Here is a 21571-nt window from a genome sequence, read left to right as displayed (position 1 = left end):
GCGTTGCCGCGGGAGCCGCTGGTGTTGCTGGAAAAAAAGAAAAGCAAGAAAAGAGAAAGGAGAAAAGGTACCCGCTAGCTGCGTTGGCTGTGCCGTTCTGACTGAACGAGGGTGATGGGGCCCCATACGTATACATGTTCTCCTCCCTCCCGACCTGGCGGTGAGAGAATCGCGCCGTTTCCCGCGCATGACGCACCCGCTCCAGCTTTTGTGAAAAAGGATATGCGCAGCGTCGCACAGATGCGCGGGCTCTTTTGATGATTATGGTTATTATTATTCCTTGTACAGCGGCACAAACCCACTATCGGGGATAGGCCACCAACCGGATGGTATCATGTGATGAACATTTTTTTTTTTTTCGCGAGGGGAGCGCAGAAGTTGCGGCAGTATGAACGTTTTCTTCCAGGTATGCATGCATGCTATCGCGCTGGTATGAAACGAGAGAGGGAAGATGGGGAGTTTTGAAAATAACAGCCGCAAGCGGCTTGGCGTAGGTACAGAGAGAGTCTTAAGGATGCACAGGTGCAGAAAGCTGTGGTTCTTTTGTACGCAGAAACAACAGTGACCGCTAGGTCTTTACCTCGCACGCACATAGAGCGAGAATAAAAAAGAAAAACACCGACAGATGCATAGACCGACAGAACCCAAGCACTTCATACTTCATGCAAAGGGGATATAGCGGCCGCAAACTTTGAGTTATTCATTTCCAAATCTCCCTGTTTTCGTGAACATTTGGAAATTACATTTGGCCAAAATTAATACCGAGCCCTTGCTGCAGCAGCGTAGCCCTGCTGTAGCTTCGGCGCGTGCAACCCAATTAATTATTAAATAATGGACGTGAAACGCTCTGCATCCGATGCTGCTGCTGCCCTCGCCTTAACGTTTCTAATTTCGTTTCTTCTTTATGTGAAAAAAAACTCAACCAAATTCAGACAGTGCTCTTAACGAGGAAGAGCAAAAGCAGTTTACTACTGCCGTTTGTCCCGACTGCACGAAACGAGGTGCCATTCTCGGCAGTCTGCCTTATTCCCAAACATGCCTTCCATAGCAATAAACCATCGCAGCGTTCAATCAATGTCTCGTTCTGCTCCGTAATGCAGCCTTCTCTTTTGGTTTCTTGCGAACGAGTTTCCTGTTCGGCGCGGTTTGAACAGCTTCATTTTATGTCCGGCCAGCAATGGACAATCGAGCGGCGGCCGAATTGCCGAGGAAAGAAGTCCATTCATTCGCACAAACCCGGACAGCTTGCTCGTAACGGCGCACTGAAAGAGCGCGCGTGCTGGCCGCGGGGAAGATCTCGCGCGCAATGCGTTTCGTGACCGCGCTAAATCTTCCGGCTTTTTTTTTTTTAATTTCTCTACCGTAGACAGCTCGTTTTACGCTTGATGTCGGATTTCAGCAATCGTGGCTGTAGTATCGCCGTAACGGCTGCATACTATATATACCGCTGCCCCGTGTTTAGGGTGTGCTTCGGTATTAGTTTCCTTTTTTTTTTTTTTTTACTTAGCACGTTCGCCGTAACGTTTAGTCACAGCAGCGTTAGTGTTTGTCCCCTGTAGTGGTGTGCCTCTTCACTCAGCTCTATGGTTCTCCGCAATCGTTATGGAAGACCAGTAAGCCCAACGCCAGTTCTTACGCTGGTAACAGTAATTCATAATAATTACACGTTCTGTCTCTCTCTCTCTCTCGCGTGCGTGTGTGTCTTTAATTGCGGCGTCAAGAACTAATATAGCGAGTGATAGACAGAAGGTAGAAGTAATGATAAAGAAGTGACTTTCACTTCATTGAAGTCCTTCATACTTACTTTAATTTCCTTACTTTCTTTTCAAAATTGCTTCCTCCATTTTGAAATATTTCTTTTTATGATGGAGTGAGTAAAGAATAGAGACCGGTTTGCCGTCAAGCGGCTCCGAGCGCCCGGTCGAGTATCCTCTCTCCGTGCAGTAAAACGTTGGCTCCGGCGCGCACACACGTATTGGATTAAGAAGACGTAGGACGGCTATATTACGCAAGAATCCGAGCGGCTCACGCACACGGCTTGCGGAAGCCAGCAGACGCCGAGAGTGCCTCGGGCCGTCGAGCCGGCCTTATTTAGTTTTCCTCTCGAGCTCTCTGCCCGGCGCTTCGTCCATTTATTTTCTTTTCTTTTTTTTTCTTCGCTCGTACGTATAGCTTTCTTTGTCTCTCCCCTGTTGCTCAAGAGACGTCCTACTCTGGGTTTCCTTTTTATCGCCGAGCCATGTGGATCACGCGAAAACAGCCTTTCGTAATCGTGAACTGCGCGCGCCGCCTCCGCCTGGTCGGCTTCTATTGCGCACCACCGCGGAGGGAAGTCGCGCGTAAATATACGCCCAACTGACCGGCCGCCGGTGTTTCCTCTTGGAGGGGCGCACCGGCTGTGCCCCCCGCGCGCAGTTATGAGGATTGTCGTTGTTCGGGCTTGAATACAGGTGGCCTACATCTACAGGCAGACTTGCCTTCGCTTCTTGGTGAGCTGCTGTTTAGGGGAGCCGGTGGAGTATAGAGTGTATAGTGCGGGAGCATGTACGGGAACTCCAGAATAGGGTGTCTTTGTCTGTTTATAATAGAGCTGGAAAAAGGGTTGTGAGCCTACTGAAACGGCACCCGACGTTTTCTTCCTTCCTTTCTCCTTTTTTTTCTTTTTTTTTTTAATCAACGCGCGTCGGCCATCTTATACATCCAAGCTTCAGAAACATGCGCATTAAATTGTACCACCTGGGTTTGTTTAACGTTTTCCGAAATTCCGGTAGATAAAATTTTACTCTCCACAGCTTGCGAACGCAGCGTCAGTAGAGGGCGCTGATGGATGTTACACGGGAAGTGGAGACGCTCCACTTCTCTGCCCCGTCTCTGACGCCACTGCAGAGAGTGCAGACTGAGGCCGCTGAAGACAAGCTATACCACGTGTCACCCTTTCCTACTATCGCCTGGAGCCTTGCAGGTTGGTTACCTTCCCACCTAACGCCGTCGCCGCGGCCGAGAGTCGAACTCACGACCTCGTACCCAGTAGAGTAACTTCGTAGTTGCCTCCACTTGTCACCCACTTCCTGTTGGCGCTGCGATGCCTTTGCGGAAGTAATATTCGTTCTTTCTTACTTATTTCATTTTGCTGAGCTTCCGAAGAAAACAAAAGAAGCGGAGATGATATATATATATATATTTTTTTTTATTTTCCATGGGGCACATTAAGCTCGCGGATTATTGTAGCGCTTCCTTTGGCCCAAGGGCTTCCCTGTGTGGCGACCAGAGATGGACCGTCCGTGAGTGCGTCATTAATAACAGCCGCCCTGAAGGACGACGCAAGAATCTGCTCCGGTCTTCTTCCGGGTTCCCGAGCGCAGAGATACGGTCGCGTGGTGAAGCGACTCACGAGCTCTAAACAACGGCAGTTCAGTTGCCCTTCGTACTCGGGGTGCTGACACACACGCACACGGGGTTAGCGGGACGAAAGAAAAATCCCGGCGAGGTTAACCAAAGCGGCGTGCCATCAATATACCGCGCGCTCGTTCTTTCTGACGCTGCAACAGCCGCCGTACACGTATGGCGAGTCATTAGGCACGCGCAATAACATTGTCTTCCGGGCTGTACCACATCCCGGAACAAAGGATTTATCTGTATGGGCGATTAATATAAACCTGCGATTAGGACATTTTTTTTTTTTTTTTTTTGCTACGCGGCGGAAAGCTCAGGAAGGGCGACCTCTGCTGACATGCCGCGTCTCTCGTTGCTGCGGTCGGTGGGGAGAAAGTGAACGCTCGCCGGCGCCGAGCCGAGAAAGAATACGCGTGCGTGGCGTTTGTTCGCGTAACGCGAAGACTGGACAGGTTTGGTCACTTGCGCTGCGCGCACGTGCTCCGCTCTGTGTGCGTGCGGCCACTTCGCGAGCGGTAATTCCGTCGTGCACACAGACGAGGTTAGCGGGTTTCGTGCGATCGAGTCGAGCGATATGCAGATCGCGAGGGCCGGCGTCCGTGGCGCGTCACGCGGCGGCGCGCTTGGGATCCTCCGCGCGTCAGCGAGATGCGCTTGCCCCGCCGGCTGCAGCGCCGCGCAGGAAAGCCGTGCAGCTGCAGATGTAACGCACGAAAGCGTGCGTTGCAACGAAGACGGCGAGTTCCGAACGGTACGCCGCTGAGCTCAGCCGGTGGTGCCTCGAATGTCGTCCTCGCAGGAACGCGGAGCGCACGTTTGGTGGCGCGATGCTTTCTGCATTAACGCGGCGCCTGTCTGTCGTACACGAATCAAACCCACCTCAAGGATATCGGTTGTCGACGTCTATGTCTATTTGAGCGCATACACGTTCTTTCTTATTTTATTTTATTTCTTTCTTTCCTTTTTGTTTTCTGCTGCGTATCGCCGGAACAGTATGTGGCACGCAGGTGTGCATACACCTGCGGATATCCAAAGGGAAGCGTAGGCTTGAACAACTTAGTGCGAGATGGTATAGATTTTGCTCCTTGAATGTCGTACGTAGAAACCGTCGTAGTTCGCCGTATTGACGCTCATCTGATTGTGTAACCTCTGGAAGATAATTAGGCCGGATCAAAAATTTCTGATCGAAGCCTTGTCATAATTGTATAGTGCACTTATTAAACATCCCATGCAAACTATTGCGCCGCCTCACAATGCATGCCAGCCCATTTTAGTTTCTGGAGAAGTCGCAGCACCGAGTGCATTTATCCTGCGGGTGGTATATCTGTAAACTCCGCGCACAAGCAAAGATCGCACACAACAAGAGCCGACCATAATTTTTTTAATACTGTAGGAGCTTTGCACTATGAAGGAATAGTACATAGAGTGTCGAACCAAAACTGAAGCGAATGCCGAAAAATATGCGTCACTTTCGGGCGGAGCTACCGTTTTCTATTTTTACCGTCGCGATTTTTTATTCTCGAGTCGCACTGACTCATTCCACGACCCGAGATGTAGAACGACCGCTGCTATAAAGATGGCGGAAGAAGTGCAGTGCCTGTTATACGAGGAAGAGGCTATCTTCGAAAAGAGAACGGAACTGCATTGTCCTCGCGCTTTATTTCACAACCCATCATATCGCGCAGAACAAAAAAAAAGAAAAGTCAAATGAGGAACGTCCTTGAGCTGTTCATCGCAGCACAGACGGAGTGAGTGGGATCGCCCGAATCGTGCGCCCACGTCCGACGCGCGGCCATTGTGTATAAACCACGGCGGTGGCCGCCTCATACGACACGCGCGGTGCTCGCCGAATAGTGTGTACGCTGTGTGTCAGGGCGCATTATGCGGACGCGTGCATCCCCCGCGTGCGGGCCGGAAGAGAGGCACGACGCGCTGGGTCTCTCGTTCTGAAAAGCGCGGCTGCGTCTCCCGTTGCTCTCTTTTTTTTTTCTTCTTTTTTTTTTTTTCATTAGAAGCGAAACCTTGGCCCGGTTGCGCTGCGCCTCTTCCGGCAATTGTGTCGCTTCACGACCAGCGCCACTCTCCTTGTCCCCACGGCGCCGCTTTTAGCCGTGTCTGCCTGCCTGCCTCCTGTCTCACTCTTTCGGTTTGGGGACAGCCGTCTGCGGGCCCCGGCGATGCGCATAATCGTGTGTTGCTCCCGCTATTACGCCCGCGGTATGCTATATACGCTCGAGCAGTGAAAGCAAGCGCGCGTTTTATGGATCAATTGTGTGTCCGATGGCGGTCTGCTACGCTCGTCCAGCTATCGCTGAATGGGGTCTTTGAACGGGTTTTTGTTTACGCGCACAAAAAGAAAAAAGAAGCAGATGTGGATATAAACGGAAGGATAAATGGCTTAGCCGTGGATGCCATTACCGCGGGCTCGCGCGTCTTCGGGCATCACGATTGGTATCGCACTCAGATGGGAAGCTCTAAAGCGATGGAAATAAGTGTGGAAGGCTGAAGGAGAAGGGGAAACATGAAGTTAAGCTTAACTGTCTGTGGGCACTGTGGCTGACTTCTCCGCGCTGTTCACGTGTAGCAGTCGTAGTGGAGGCCTGGGGAGTTTGAAGAGAAGTCCAGATCTTGGAAGAAAGAGAACAGTTACCTTTGTTGTCGCCTTTTTCACTCGCATTAAACAGCCTTGCCCAGTGAGTCTTGACCGTCCGGTGTGGCCCGGTACACGAAGCCTCCACGGCCTTTTATCCACTGTGCCGGTTGTACACGAGTATAGACTGCCCGTGTGTCCGTTCAACTTTGCCGTAAGAGCGCTGGCTAAGATTGCGTGGGTTCATCATGCTGACAAGGCTGTGTGTCATCTTCTACTTGCAAGATGTGGTACCGATGTTCCCGAAGCCTGCCCTATCAAACAAGTGTCTCGATATGATTGCGTCTTCGAACTTGATTTCTGCGCCGTCTTCAGCGAGTCCTTCCGGTTGTCCCTTGTCTCTATGCATCTCTCTACGGGTGCTCTAGTAATGCAGCTTCATCAGCGTTTTATTTCGCAAAAAAATGAGCACGCGCCACTGAAAGGCGACCGAGCTTGGCGAGCGACCGACCGACCCGCCTTTGTGACTGCAGTGGCGCGGACCAACCTTGGTATTATGCACGCAGCCGCGTCGTGTCGCAACTACACCGTCGTCGTCGTCGGCGACGTGTAATACATTTCACTGCCGCTCCCCACCGAAGCAACTGCAAGGCGCGCACGCGCGCGACGCGGACCTTGCATGCCTGGAGGCGGGAACTGCTGCGAATAAAGCATCGTAGCGTGAAGCGCGCGCGCGCGCGCCCTCAACCCGCCGCCGGCTGAGAAGAGACGCTGGTCGGGTCGCAAGACGACGCTTCGTAGAGGCGGCCGTGCCGATTTCGAATCCATTTTCATATAAGCGCGAAGGACCGGTCCGCAACGGCTTAGTTTCCGCTATGGGACCGTACGATTTAGGGGCGGGGGGGGGGGCGAAGCGGGTGCGTCTCCTCATGACTGTATCCTGCACTCCCGCTGGGTGCTCTTCGAAACGGGTCGCTGTCAGGAGTTGCCGTGACGAAGCTTAAAAAAGGCCGCCCTGCGCAACGCGAACACTTCAAGCATGACCCGAGTCGTGTAATGAACGGCCTCGATCGCGCGACACTGCGCGGCTCCCTAAGTGCGTGAGTGTGTCGGTTACGATAGGCACCGTTTCTCTCCCTCCCTCCCTCCCTCCCTCCCTCCCTCTCTCTCTCTCACACACACACACACACACACACACGCCGCACAAACACGCCGCACACACACGCCGCACACACACGCATTGCAAGATAGTAAAATGGTATCCTGCCGACACCAGCAGGCCGAGAACGTACGATCGATTCCGTGATACCGTTTCGCTGCCCTTTCAGCCCCCATCCGCTGGAACATTTCATTACAAGAACGCAGGCGACATTAATTTTGGCAGAAAATGTTGCTTTGGTCACGTAAACTTTCGGTATACTCCGTTGCATTGCTTGGGTTGTGAATTTCGCTTTGTTCGACACTGTTTCCACAGAAAAATATTGGAAGGCCTAGAATTGCGCCTTATATTTAAACACTTTCGATGAAGCAGTGGTTGAACATCTTGCTTGTGGAAGCAGTATCCGCAATTAAAGCCGCAGGGTGTGATACATGCGCAAAGTTCACGTGGCGCGCTTGCTTGCGTGTTCGCCCCCACAGCGCGCCGCCGGGCGTGCTGCCGTATGCTGCCAGAATGAGTGATGGGCTTGAAACGCGATATCATCCGCGGAGGAAAGTCCGCACCGTCCGTGCCTTCTCGCGATGCTTCCCGCATCTGCGCGTTCATTTCTTCATTCTTTTCGTCTTTGTTCTTCTTTGCTCTCTCTCTCTCTCTCTCTCTCTCTCTCTCTCTCTCTCTCGCGTCGAGCTCGCTCTGAGCGATTTCTGCATGCCCGTGATCTCAACTCTCCGCGCACTCCTTATCGGGCACGTATCGTGCCTTCATCAGCCTTTCCGTGTGCGCGCTGTAGCGACCGGCCATTTGAACGTACTTAAGATGGGATAACGTTAAGCGGACGTCGAGGCACGACGGAGGGACCACGTGATGGACGTAGCGAAGAGCCAGATTTATTTATTTATTTATTTATTTATTTATTTATTTATTTATTTATTTGCAGTTCCCTCGTGATATAAATACATTACAGAAGGCAGAGGCATAAAAGAGAACCGAAAGGGAAAACGCACAATACGGACTAAGTTACACATTTCAAGTAAAAAATAAAGTACCAAAAGAAATCGTGCTGTATCTATGTGTAGCAGGGAGACAGTTTTCCATGCTTCAATTTATTCTCGCTTTTCCAGCAGTCATTTCATGCCGTCGTATCGTCTCACCTAGAACACGGATCTGAGAAAACTTCACCACGCTAGTTTGCAGGCATTATTTAGTAGCTCTCTCCTGGCCCTTTTTGTTCAGAAGTGCGCTGAATACATAAGGCCACCTAAGCGATTTATTCTAGTAGTAAAGCTCCAGATAAGCTGTCCAGCTTATCACAGAATATGGTCTTGGCGGTAGTTCTGCTGCGGCCTAAAAAATTGATCGTACGATCACGGCGTTGCAGTGGAAATGGGGTGTCTGCAACGAATACACTTCCAAGAGCGCCTGCGTCGTATAGGCCAACATCCTTATTACGAGGATCGCCGCCTCATCTGGAATTTGCCGGTTGACGATAACGTTTTCTGGAGTACGGTTTGACGTGGAGAAATCCGGGTTTAACGCGTTTTTGATGAAACCGGCTTGGTGACGTAAGAGGCATTCAGAAATAACTAGCTGCCATTCCGTCGCGCACGTTTGCATCACGCCCGCGCTTTATAGACGTCGGTAAAATTGGGAAACGCAGGTCACGTTTTAGTCGCATATCACGTACCTCATACGAACGCTCTGGGCAAGCATTCACAACATGGCTTTCTGCGTCTCACCGACATCGCTTCAGAAGCTATATACTTGACGGGAAGTGGCAGTTCCCGTTAGACCGTCAGAGGAAGCTTTGCGTATTTTTTATTTGTCTCCCGTTTATTTCGAAACACGTCGACCCACAGGCTGCAGTCCGTTTGACTAGTACGCCTGTTCGTTGCTTTACAACTAGCGCTTCCAGGAAAGATTCCTTTTTTTTTTTTTTCATTTCAATCTTCTGGCGCGTCCTTCGCTATAGGTCGGCCGTTTACTTGACCTCCGCAGCGTGCGGCTCCGTTTGTCTTCCTTTCGCCACAGCCCGCATCTGTCGCCGCCGCTCGGGCTGTCAGCGAAGGGGGCAGGAAAGGTTGAAAGCTCAATTTCCTCGCGCACGTTTGCTCCGCAGACGTCGGCGCCGACGCTGATGCCAGTGGGCGCGTATAACGATGGTGCGCTGGAGAAAATTATGTACTTATCCGCGTGTTGCCGACTCCAAAAATCGAACGAAATGTGAGGACGGAGTGGACTTGAGTGCGGTATGACTTCGTAGCAACGGCCTCAGTCGTCGACCATCTGCAACAAACGCGAGCGCCCTACACCTATCGTGCTACTGTGTCGATGGATTATCGGCATACGAAAGGAAAATAGACAACCTGTTGTGAGAGGTTTACGAGTGCGGCTAACACCTTTTCTACTCATTCAGCCCGCCCCTCCCCCCCCCCCCCTCCCCGGCCTTTCGCCTACCAGCGTGGAGTAGCAACTTGGAAGCTATTCTGGTAAACCTGCCCACCGCACTTACTATACATTTTTTATACATATGTGAATTGAAAGACAGGTTGGCGCCCTAAAGTGGCGCCGACTGCTCTTCAACATAGATCAAACCAGCCGACAAACAAACAAAAAAGACGGCGCTGTAAAACATGGGGAGTCGAAAAGTTCTCAAATCATGCATGCTAGAGGCGTTCCTTACTGGGAGGGGGGCACAAATGCCGGGAGGGAGGGTGGAGGGGAGGGGGTTCGTTTCTATATTTAATGGAAATGGGCGAAGGTTTCAGGCTTCTGTGCCATCTTTTTACTATTTCTTATGCGAGATCTGTTGGAATAGCAGCAGGCTCTAAGCGGTAAACTTCAGTTCAGTCCTCGGAATTTCATCGCCAGTTCACGACGCTGGGTCGGTTGGCGAAATATTTCTTTGGCCTTCGCCTCTGGGTGCGCATTGGCTCGACTCTTTGCTACAGCGTTGCCGCCATTCCCTCCTCTCCACCGTTTCTTTCTCTTCATTTTTTTTCATTTTTCTTTGTTTTTCCTCGTTCTCCGAGGGCCGTGTGGGGGTGTGCGCTCTGAGGTACTGCAAACAGCGAGCGCGCAGGCGACGTCGATTATGTAAACGGACGAGTTTGTTCGAACGGTGACGTAATGATGCAAACGTGAGTATATGACCCTGTTTTTCGTGTGCTTCGTGTAATTAGCTAGCCAGCTAGCTGTATACGCGAGCGAGTTGTCAGCAAGATGAAGTTGCGCGCAACTGTTGCGGCATCCTGAAGAGACGATGACGGGTATATGGGAACGAAAAGAAAGAATGCTAGCGCCGGCGTCACTTTGCCTGGGCGCCTCTCCTTACGCCTTATTACAAACACTACAAAATTGCGTCTGAGGGCATAGCCGCCGCGCGCGCGGCACGCCTCCAGGTCTTCATTCAAGCGAGAACGCGTCGGCTTTTTCGGAGAGCCAGCGTCGAGTTGGGTGGCGTCGGCGTGTGAAGGCGCCGCCCGTGCGGCGTGTTGTATGCTGCAAGTCGGAACCGCTGACGCAACATATCTACAGACACGCCCTGTGCGTGCGTGCGTGCGTGCGTGTGTGTGTGTGTGTGTGTGTGTGTGTGTGTGTGTGTGTGTGTGTGTGTGTGTGTGTGTGTGTGTGTGTGTGTGTGTGTGTGTGTGTGCGCGCGCGCGCGCGCGCGCATTTGGAGTGCTTCATATTCTCAGAGTATTTCGCGATGGCTACTTCAAATCAAGTCAGACGTGAGGTCGCTGCTTCAAATCAAGTTAAATTTTATTTAACACAGCAAACGTGCGGAGGGGCGCAAACGAAGAGCCCAGGCAAAGGATTTGAAAAGGAATCCGCTCCCCGTACACAAAGAAGGTCGGACGTGACAGAAAGTGACAACTAAACAAGTTGTCGAAATTTGCACGCAGGACGCGCTTAATTGACCAACAGGCGCAGCAGTACTGTGACGAGGCTACGACAGTGGTTGCGATGCAGAGCGCTACTTGCTGGCGGACGTAGTCACAACGAAATTGCGCGTTTTTTTTTTTGTGTGTCTTTTCGTAATGGGGGGTTCTTAATCATATTGACCAAAACATTTTCAGCTGTGTATTTGCAATACCTATAGCATAACGATACTTTTTTTTTCCTTTTATACTCGCCCTACGCGGCCTCTTACGGCTTTGGCGTTGCGCTGCTAAGCCCGAGGGAGCGGGATCGAACCCCGGCCGCGGCGGCAGCATTTCGATGGGGCCGAAATTCAGGAATGCCCGTGTACGTACCGTGCATTGGGTGCACGTTAAAGAACCCGACGTATTCAAGATTAGTCCGCAGACTCCCACTACGGCGTGCCTCATAACCGTGTAGTAGTTTCGACACGCAAGACCCCAGAAATTAAAATGAATTTCTCCGAAACATCGACAACAATGTTTACATCATACGCAGTGAAACGAGATTATGGGAAACATTTTATGAAAAACAAAAATAAGTACGGGACAGAATATATTAAAGGTGCACATTGTCCCTTTGCGTTTAGTTGTTCTTAAGGATCAGTCACTGTGCCGAACAAATGGATTAAATTATATGAAAGCTTGTCGCTCACTGTTTGCCCCAAGTTATGGTACGAACCAGTCAATGCCCCAATGCCAGCTTTAATATTGTGTTCATGCAATGTATGCCTCAAGCTTTCGTCGAACGTTCGTTTGTAGGCCGCGGCGGCCGCATTTCGATGGGAGCAGAATTCAACAACATCCGTATGCTTAGGTTTGGGTGGATGTTTGGGAAACCGAAAACCCGGGCGGGACAACAATAAACCCGGAGCCCACTACTATACGGCGTGTACGTCATGCCTCGCTGCGCTCATTCTATGAGGTCAGTATCAGATCAGTCGATGACATCGACGTTCCTGTTTTTTCTTCGCCTCAGAACAGGAAAATTAAGAAAGGAAGAACAAAGACAGGATAATCGCTTGCCCCGTCTTCTATATGTTCTTGTCGCTTTGTTATTGCGCCTAAGAAAAAAATTACAAAAAGACGAACGTCACGTTGTGTTGTTCCAAACGGTGTACACGCAGTTCGCTCGCGAAAGTGCAAGGAAACGGTTTCACCTCACCCGCGTACGAGGCACCGTTCGCGTCCTTTCAACGCCGCCGAGTTGCGTTCGGTGTTTTCTGCGTCGAAGCTCGGTCGTAAGCCTCGGGGTCCTTCGCCCCGCGGCGGTGGCTGTTGTTCTTCCCCAGCGTGAATGATCCGGCAAGCCGAGGCGGGCGTACGCGTAACGGGCGTAGCGATCGGACGGAGGGCGCACCTGGCGCCCGATCACGACCCGAGCGGCCGGGCAATTCGTTCCCCCCGGCCGGACGACGGGGCCGAAATAACGCGCCGGTTATTTATTCCTGCGCCCGGCTCCCAGCGTCTGGCGCGGGCGCGCGGGCGGCCACCGACACCGCGTATAGCACGCGTGGCTGTTTGTATACGCCGGCTGCTGCCGGTCGCGCTGCTGTTCTTATTATTTGCGGAAGTGCATGTCGTAAACGCGTGCAGTTAAGGGTTGAGCGAGGCATGGTGCGAGAACGTTCTTCGCAGCCCCCCCCCCCCCCTTCCCCCTGCTCTCACGTTTTAGTGTGTGCGCCATTCGGAGAAACGAGCCGTGTACGCTGCGCGATAACAAGTGGTGTCGCGTTAGGCACAACGTGGTCAGCCTCCCCTTCGCATTCGTATCGTATACTTTTTGTTATGCGTTGTTCGGTTTGGCGACGCGCTGACGCACTTGTTTGCAGTTGCAGTTACGTTTCGCGCTATCGAGACGAAAGCTGGCGTATGATGAAAAACAATTCCTGTGCAGTCGCGTTGAAAATATAGACGCTATTACTTTTCGTCTCGATGGGCGATGTATACTGCATCGCGCTAAGAAGAAGTGCCGTGATAATTGGTTGGTTTCGCGTTGGAAGCCCTCCTGTACAACTTGAAGCTTTTGAAGTAACCTCTCGATGCTATCTTTACCTCGTTAGGTGGCGTTTAACTGATTATATATTTATTGGCATAATTGTCATGAAGGTGATATGAGTCATTAACACTGGCGGGCGCCGTCGAGAGCTGAAAATAGCTGTAACACTTACCGCTATGAAAATGAAAATGCATCAGCTCAGATTTCTGCGCTGCTGAACCTATCGAGAACGGCGTTCTCTCCGTTGATTGTTTTCCTAAATTACCATAAAATTTTATTTCCGCTACAAATTTGCAACAAATGATACATCTTATGTTGCATTTACGGAAAGTTAATCGAGTTAACACGAGTTGAAGACTCTGCTGAAAGAAAATGAAAGTAAGAAAATTTAGCTGGTCAGTTGCTTGGAATCAAATAATGAAATCCCGGACGGCGGCAGAAACATCATTGTGGCTGTACCCAAGAATCGGAGATCCAAATGAAAGCATAACGAGATTGCCAGTTCCAGGTGAAGTTTGCGAAAGGTTGAACACGTATACCTTCGGGGAAAACAGTTTACTCTTCCTGCTTCTCTTTTCTTCTTATTCTGCTTCTGAAGACGTCTGCTCGGAAACTTGTCTTGTGAGATGGGGCGACCATCGGGCACAAAAGCCGTCCCTGCTTGCGGCGGATGGGCTTTCTTCACTCCCCGGCAGGGCTGCTTGTCGGCGGCGTCATAGGGATTTGCGTGTGCGCATGGCGTCGGCCGGTGGGGGAAACCCTTGACAGTGGTCTCTGTGGCAGGCCTTGTGTAATTGTGTGTCTCGTTCAAGCTCAAGGTTGCTTATCGCTTCGGGCTATTGTCGTGGCCCCCGCCGCGCCTTAGGAAGCGTCACAATACATAGAGGCGTGGCTTCCCGTATGAAGGGCTGAAGCTTTGTAGCGTGCCGGCGCAGAGGGAGAGAGAGAGAAAAAAAAGAGAGATGAAGGCAAAGAAAGAACAGGGAGGTTATCCAGAGGGTATCTGTGGTTGTCGAAAGATGAGAGAAAGAAGAAGAAAAGAACGTAAAAAACAAAATTTTTAGAAACCAACCCACACGAACATCGGCGCGAAGTGCTGTGAAGGCGCTGCTGCGTTATGAGACGCCGGACTGTGTGACAAGTTGTCACTGTGCACTGTGTGATATAGAATGTAGTGGCGGGACGTGCACACTGTGTCATCATCATCATCATCATCATCATCATCAGCCTGTTTTATGTCCACTGCAGAACGAAGGCCTCTACCTGCGATCTCCCATTATCCCTGTCCTGCACCAACCGATTCCAACTAGCGCCCGCAAATTTCCTAATTTCATCGCTCCACCTAGTCTTCTGCCGTCCTCGAGTGCGTTTCCCTTCTCTTGGTACCCATTCTGTAACCCTAATGTTCCAATGATTATCTAACCGGCTCATTACATGATCTGCCCAGCTCCATTTTTTTTCTCTTGATGTCACTTAGAATATCCTCTAATGCCGTTTGCTCTATGATCCAAACCGCTTTCTTTCTGTTTCTTAACGTTATGCCTAACAATCTTCGTTCCATCGCTCTTTTCACGGTCGTTAACTTGTTCTCAAGCTTCTTTGTCAGTCTCCAGGTCTCGGCCCCATGTGTCAGCACTGGTAAAAGGCACTGATTGTACACCTTCCTTTTCAATGATAATGGTAAGCTTCCAGTCAGGAGCTGACAATGTGTGCCGTATGTGATCCAACCCATATCTATTCTTCTATGAATTTCCTTCTCATGATCGAGGTTCCCTGTGATTAATTGACCTAGGTAAACGTACTCTTTCACAGACTCTAGAGGCTGACTGGAGATCTTGTACTCTTGTTCCCTTGCCCGGGTATTGATCATTATCTTTGTCTTCTGCATATTAATCTTCAACCCCACTCTTACACTCTTTCTGTTAAGGTCCTCAATCATTTGTTTTAACTCGTCTGCATTGTTGCTGAATAGAACAATGTCATCGGCAAACCGAAGGTTGCTGAGATATTCGCCATCGATCCTTACTCCGTCGATCCTTACATTGTATAGGACTCTATAACGCCTTTGCAGACTGTGTGACAGTGCTCACAGAATCAGTTCTATATTTTGTTCCGGTGCAGAAAATTTGTTACCGGGCGCAGGGTGTTCGGTGCTGGATGATGTGGCACTAACTGCAGTGTTACGATTTAACTTTATGAAGAAGTAGGGGGAGGAAAAGCTTATGAATACGAAGAAAAAATGTCCTGCAATATGAAACTGTTACTGGACACGTTGTAATCGACGCTTAAACGATATTGTAACGTAGTTGTGGTTGCTGCCTACACTGCAGAGCGCCATATATATATATATATATATATATATATATATATATATATATATATATATATATATATATATATATATATATATATATATATGTGTGTGTGTGTGTGTGTGTGTGTGTGTGTGTGTGTGTGTGTGTGTGTGTGTGTGTGTGTGTGTGTGTGTGTTGATTAATGGTAGCGATATATACAAACTGAGAAGTACGTAATAAATAATAACACATGCGAGCATTTTTCATTCTTTTAAACTTGTTATTTTCCTATAGGGCTGGAGTGAGCACTTGTGTTTATTTATTCACCTCTCACGTTGTCTTCACAGGAAAAACGAAAGGTAAACGAGCCTTGTTAAAAGAGGCGAAAGTGTGCTGGCCGGTTGCGATTCACGCAGTGGGCGTCTGTGCTTTAAATACACTCGCGTACTGAAACATCTTTAGAGAGATGTGAAAAAGACTGGCATATAGAACGATTTTTTTGCGCAATTATTGTTATTACTTTCGTACGCCGTTCAATTCGTAGCTGGCGACATTTCATCAGTACGCTTGAGGGCACGCGCCTATTACAACGTCTGTATTATGAAAAAGCTATGTCTATTGCACGGCTTGCTCTGCGCTGAGACTAAAACACATAAAGTGAACGTATAAAGAAGACGCATATTTATCTGGTAACTACCAAACGCAGCATATTGGAATTTCGTGCAGTGCTGTTATAGCTGCAGCATTACTTCGTCTGGATATGTGTCACAGGTTATACAAACTAGCAAAATGCGTTTCAGCCTGGGCATATCGCAATAGTGCCAAACTGTGAAGAATATAAGCTTGCGATCAAAAATACGGAAAAATCATAGCAGAGTGCTTCAATACTTTTCAGACCATAGTAAGGGAAAGGCTGCAAAGCGCACGGCCGTATAGTTGCTTTTGTACGCTTTCTGTTGAACTTGTTCGGTCAGTGAACCTTTTGGAAAACGAGCGGCTGAGTGCAAAAGCGACCCCGCGAGTGAGCAGACGGGTAGCTTTCTTAACAGCGCCTTACACTCCTGTTTACTTTTCGCTGATTGCCTCTCTCTCTCTCTTTGTGCCTTTCCACGTAGGGGCAGGATGCGTTGCCGGCCGGCAGGGTGGGCCAGCCGACGGGTCCCGCTGTACACCCATGTCGCGGTCAGTTGTGCAGGCGAAATCGAGGAGCCTGCCCAACCGACAACCCATAGACCCGAGATCTCTGTTCGCGGCTTTGAGACGGGAGGAATCCCAGGAGAATGGAAAAGCCGACGGGCGCAAGCGCAGGGACAGTTCAGTAGACGAGAGTTCCATCAGCTCGGACACATCCTGCTCGTCGCTCGAGTTCCACCGTCCTCACAGCGCTGGCGTCGAAGCTACCAGATCTCCTTATCGCAACAGCCCTGCGAGACTCGACGCTGCGGCGGCCTGCTCCGGCTTGTCTGTTAGCTGTGTCAAAGGCTCCACAGAGAGCCTCACTCGTCGTGAACGCCTGGACGCCGTGAAAGCGAGGGTCGAAGCCAAGCGAAGCCAGTACGGCGGCGGCTCGTCTTCCGATGAAGACGAAGACGTCACTTGTCGGGAGAACGGCAAGGTAACCAGGCCCAGAAGGAGGTCGCGCGAAAGCTCTGCACCTCCGCGTCCGCTGGTTCCCGTTTGGCAAGAGAGCAAGGCTTACCAGGAGCCCAACAACATGGTTCGCAGGGCGGGGGCCGTCACACCGCTTACGGTGACCACAACGTTCCAGGGACCAGCTGCGCCAGTACAACCTTCTCCTCAGGACTCGGGAGTGAGTTCACAGTCAGTTGCGTCTAGTCCAAGCCTCGGCCGCGCGCCTACGCCGCCACCGAGGCGAACCCCTTCCAGGGCACTCACGAGGGAATCTTCCCTGCAAACAACAAAGCCCAGGAGGCATTCAGCTTCTTTTGAACAATGGCGCCTGGAAGACAGCGGAATTGGTTCAGAGCGGAAAGATAGTAGCTTCTACAGCTACGCGGACCTGACTCCCGCTCATGGTATCAAAGCGCGAGTCCGTGGACCAGCGTACTCTTACACCGATCAAGCCCCTCCCAGACCTGACTCGGCTGGGGCTTATATGAGCGATCCTCAGAGGACCGACATGAGGTTCTTTGGCCTGGCGCCCGGACATCGACGAGCGTCCATTTCTGCGGAGGTTCTAGACTTGACGCCGAGGTCGGACACGCCTCCCCGGCGACCCCGACCTCTCTCCATGGTCGTCGAAAAGACGAGAGATGTTCCCCCACCTGTGCCCCGGCAGCGTCCCGTGACAGGAAACACCAGCAGCCTCGAAGCTGCAAGGCGTCGTCTGGACGACGTCATTCAGCGCGAGAGAGACAGGCGCTCCTCGGCGAACCTCGAGACTGCGCTGAACGAACTTGAAGAGATCTATAACAGCCTGCGCTTGAACGAGGACGAGGACCTGCTGTATCGCGCCGAGCGACGAGATCTGCCGACAAAGTTTCAACTCAACCGCCCGGGCGCAGACACCGTTTTACCAGAGGTGGCTTATCCACTAAAGAGAAGCTGCAGTGACGACATGTCCTTCATATCGAGTTTGCGACAACGAGCCCCGTCCATTAGGCGCTCGGCAATTCCTGACAAGGTGGCTGACGACCTCGCTAACCGCCGCCTAGCCCAGCCGCAGCCGCCAGCGAGGAACGGAGCGCATACACCGCCACCGCGTAAGGACGTGAGTTACATGCTTTGTTCCGCAGCATTCACGCCGTCACTTCATGTTCATCCTGCTCTTATGGACGTGTCCCTCTCTGGCGAGCCCGATATTGAGAAGGACGACATGTGCTACCGAAACTATACTCAAGCCGATGCGCTACGCGTTCCACCGCCTCAACCGCCTTTCGGTATCCCGTTGCTTCCGACTCAAGGCACAGCGTGTGACTACATTAGAGCAAAGCCTCCCGACGCGCCACGGCCTCTCACTAGGCCAAAGGTTCATCCGGACTTGGTGCGAGACGACATGGCCTTCAGGAACTTGAGGAAAGACCCCGCCGTATCACTAGCCGCACGGCGCTCGACGCGCGCGCTGTCGGTCAGCGTCGGCTCCAAGGCGTCCTCGACTTCTGATAAGCAGCACGATAAGTCCCAAAGCATGACGAGCATAATGGAAGCGCTGCAGAAGGAGTCCCAGCGATGGAAGCGCCTTGACGAAGGCGTGACACACGCGCCTAGCTCTGCTCCTGGAACCAATCACCACGCCGCGAACGGTCCAGACTGGAGCGCCGCCAGGCAACGTAAGAAGATTGTCCCAATGGAAGACTGTCAGCTGGACGCTTTGCTCGCTTCCCTGACCCCTCCTCCGGTACCGACACCAGGTGAGCGGCGACTCAGGACAGGAGTTCGCATCCCGGCATGATTTCTCACCCGGCGTCTAACTCGAGTAACCAACCCAAAGTGAAACTGCGCATGCCGTCTTATATACTACAACGGCTGGCCCCCACTTAACGCCCTCGCACACCTGGAGCTGCCCTGTAGTGTAGTGGAAGGTCGTGTGTGTGTGTGTTCGTGTGTATGCGTGCGCCTCCACTTGTGCCTAATGAGCTTGTGTACTGATCTGCTGCGTGTTGCACCATTGCACTGACATGGTGGTGATCCGACCTGCGCCGTTCGCGATGCTGTGACTGTCAAGCGTCGCCTGGCATTACTTACGAGCTTTTGCGTGCTGTTGGCGGCCTGAGTGAATGTTGTGCGGCGTTGCAGCGACAGTGGTCAATAATGCTTGTGACTTCTGTCTACAGAACTGAATTCTAAAGTTTGTGGCGAAGTATTACGTTTCTCCCGTGTTGGTTTTCTTATTTTCCCCGTTTGTCAATGATTACTGCCATTTATTAAGCAAGCGTTCGTTGTGTTCGCCGAGAAATATTTTCGTTGGAACAACAGAGTCTAGCAGAGCGAGGCTCCGCTCGTCATTTGTACAGCTCGCATCTAATTTTGGGCAGGATCGGCCAGAGGACACTTAGTTTTTGTCTGTGCAATAGTGTCTCATGTTTTTATACTTTTATACAATGATTTATACGCGTTTCTACGATACACGATTGTAGGAACTTAAGGAGCTATGATACCAAAGCATGTAGAGAAATAAAGACTTAACAAAGAGAGTATTACGATAACAGAAAAAGCGAACATGTTATATTAGATCTCTGTAAAGATATAAGATACCCAGTGACAGTGTTGTCGGAAGGTGTGGGAATATATTTTGTATATACATATAGTTGTTTTTTTATGAGCTGGTGTGAGATATATGTCATGCTTGATGGTATATCTTTGTACGACGCTAGTTCCTAACTCTTGGCGTGTTAGCGACTGTGTGTGCTTGTGTCTGCAAATGTGTATGTACTGAGTGCCAATGAAAATTAGTGCTGTTGACTCATGTGCAACTTCTTGTGCCTGTAGCACACTAACAGGATAACGCCGTGTTTCAGCATACGAATGTCATTATCTTACCTTACACATTGGTATGCTTTGCGTGTCAGCGGAGCGGAGCTACACCTGGAATGATTTGGACACCTTCCTGAGTTGATCTCATTATAAACTTAATGACTGGAAAGCGCAATAGCACCCGCATAAAGATAAAACAGAAAACTATCTAGGATGATTATATGTCTACTAAAGAACAAACTGTCTTGGTCTATGGATGAACTACGGACTCGCAGGAGGCTACAGCTGAAGCTTTGCATCTCTATCTATAGCTGCGAAAAAGGTGAGTCGGCGGCTCTGCAAGCTGGAACAGAAGCCGAAATTAAGTTTATTGAACTTATCCCGTTGCTTTTCGAAAGCACGAATTATAAGCCCTACATTTAAAGGGAAGCGAAAGAGAAACACCCAATCTGTTTAGATCGAAAAAATGTTCTTTCAAAACTCTACAATCGTTAATTTCGCGGTAACGCGTTGATTATTGGAAGATAAAACGACGGTAAAACTTTTATATTAGAATTTCGCGTCGGAAACCCCCAAGGCCGTACTACGTCAGTGTGACGTCGCGCACTGCTAAAGAATTTTGCGCATTTCGGCCGCTGGCGGTTCAGCAAATGTTATTGAAACTTTATATATTTTCAGCCTTTTAGAATATAATGTAGTCCTCTCTCTCTCTCTCTCTCTCTCTGTCTGTCTGTCTGTCTGTCTGCCGATAAATGTTTACCTAGGCCTGGGCAGATGGCATAATAAGAATCCATGACCTCGCGGCTGAGGTAGTGCGGGAATTTCAAGGCGGCGTCGCAGCCCGTTTCTCGTTTTAGCATGTTTTCTCACTTTCCAACTGTCTTCGTGCAAAAAGAGCGGCTTTTTTTAGAGCGCAGCTCTTTGGCGTCCGTTCCTGGGTTTCGCGTCGTCGTCGGCGTTGTCGTCGGCCTCGTAACCAGCTCCGCCCCCCTTTCATCCCCCCAGCGCTAGCAGCGACCGACTGATACCGCTGGATGCCGCTGACGCCGCTAGAGAGTCAAGATAACGTGACTGCATAGAACACCGTCGCCGCCATGCAGAAAGAGGAGGAAAGGGTCCCCCCCCCCTGTTGTTGTGTGGCGGATAGGGTGCTCTTCAGTTGCCGACGCGCCGGTTATTTCACGTAGGCCCCGGCACGTCGACGAATACGTGACCACCTTCCCACGGCTAGACCTGGTTCTTAGCGCTGCGGAAGCGAGGGTATCATATTGTTTGTGTCGGCATCGGCGGCGTTGTCCCTGAAACCAACTCCGCAGCTGGGGTTGACTCACTATCGGCGTCAGCGGCATCAATCAGTCGCTGCTATCTCTTCCCTCCTCCCTTTATCGTGTTGTCCGCTTGCTGCGCGCGCTTCTGCCCCCATCGTTTGCCGCTGGGTGTACACGCCGCCCCCCTCCCCCCTCTTCCTGCGAGTCTCCGGTTGTCAAAGCGCCGGCTCGAACTTAATTCCTTTCTTCGCTCCTCCTCCAATGCAACCCCTGTGCGGTGGCAATCAGAGAGCCAGATCGGTGGCGGCGGATCTGTATATGTGCACCGCCCGAGCCGAAATTGCCGCTGCCGTTCGCCCTGTGCGGTGGCAATCAGAGAGCCAGATCGGTGGCGGCTTGACATAAAGACAAACAGCAATTTCCTAACACTTATGCGGGAGAACATCCCGTTCCTCTCGCTCGTAACGCGTCCCACGGCTGTGACAACCTCGCGAGGCACTTGTATAGATCTCGT

At 50.9% G+C, this 21571-nt stretch overlaps 2 protein-coding genes across 4 annotated transcripts in view; both read left to right on the top strand.

The window, feature by feature from the left end:
- Positions 1-19777, top strand: part of LOC142572087 (uncharacterized) — a 40106-nt gene extending 20329 nt beyond the window's left edge. Inside the window, exon 2 of the mRNA XM_075680931.1 lies at positions 16471-19777. Coding sequence (XP_075537046.1) covers positions 16530-18767 — 2238 coding nt within the window. The 5' untranslated portion in view covers positions 16471-16529 and the 3' untranslated portion in view covers positions 18768-19777. The remainder of the gene's footprint in view (positions 1-16470) is intronic.
- Positions 1-21571, top strand: part of Svil (Supervillin) — a 360495-nt gene that overhangs the window by 125578 nt on the left and 213346 nt on the right. The window lies entirely within an intron of this gene.

This window comes from Dermacentor variabilis, chromosome 2 (genome assembly GCF_050947875.1).
Source record: "Dermacentor variabilis isolate Ectoservices chromosome 2, ASM5094787v1, whole genome shotgun sequence".
Taxonomy (NCBI): Eukaryota; Metazoa; Arthropoda; class Arachnida; order Ixodida; family Ixodidae; genus Dermacentor; species Dermacentor variabilis.
The sequence above is the reverse complement of the archived record's forward strand: the minus strand, read 5'-3'. Positions and strand labels throughout refer to the sequence as shown.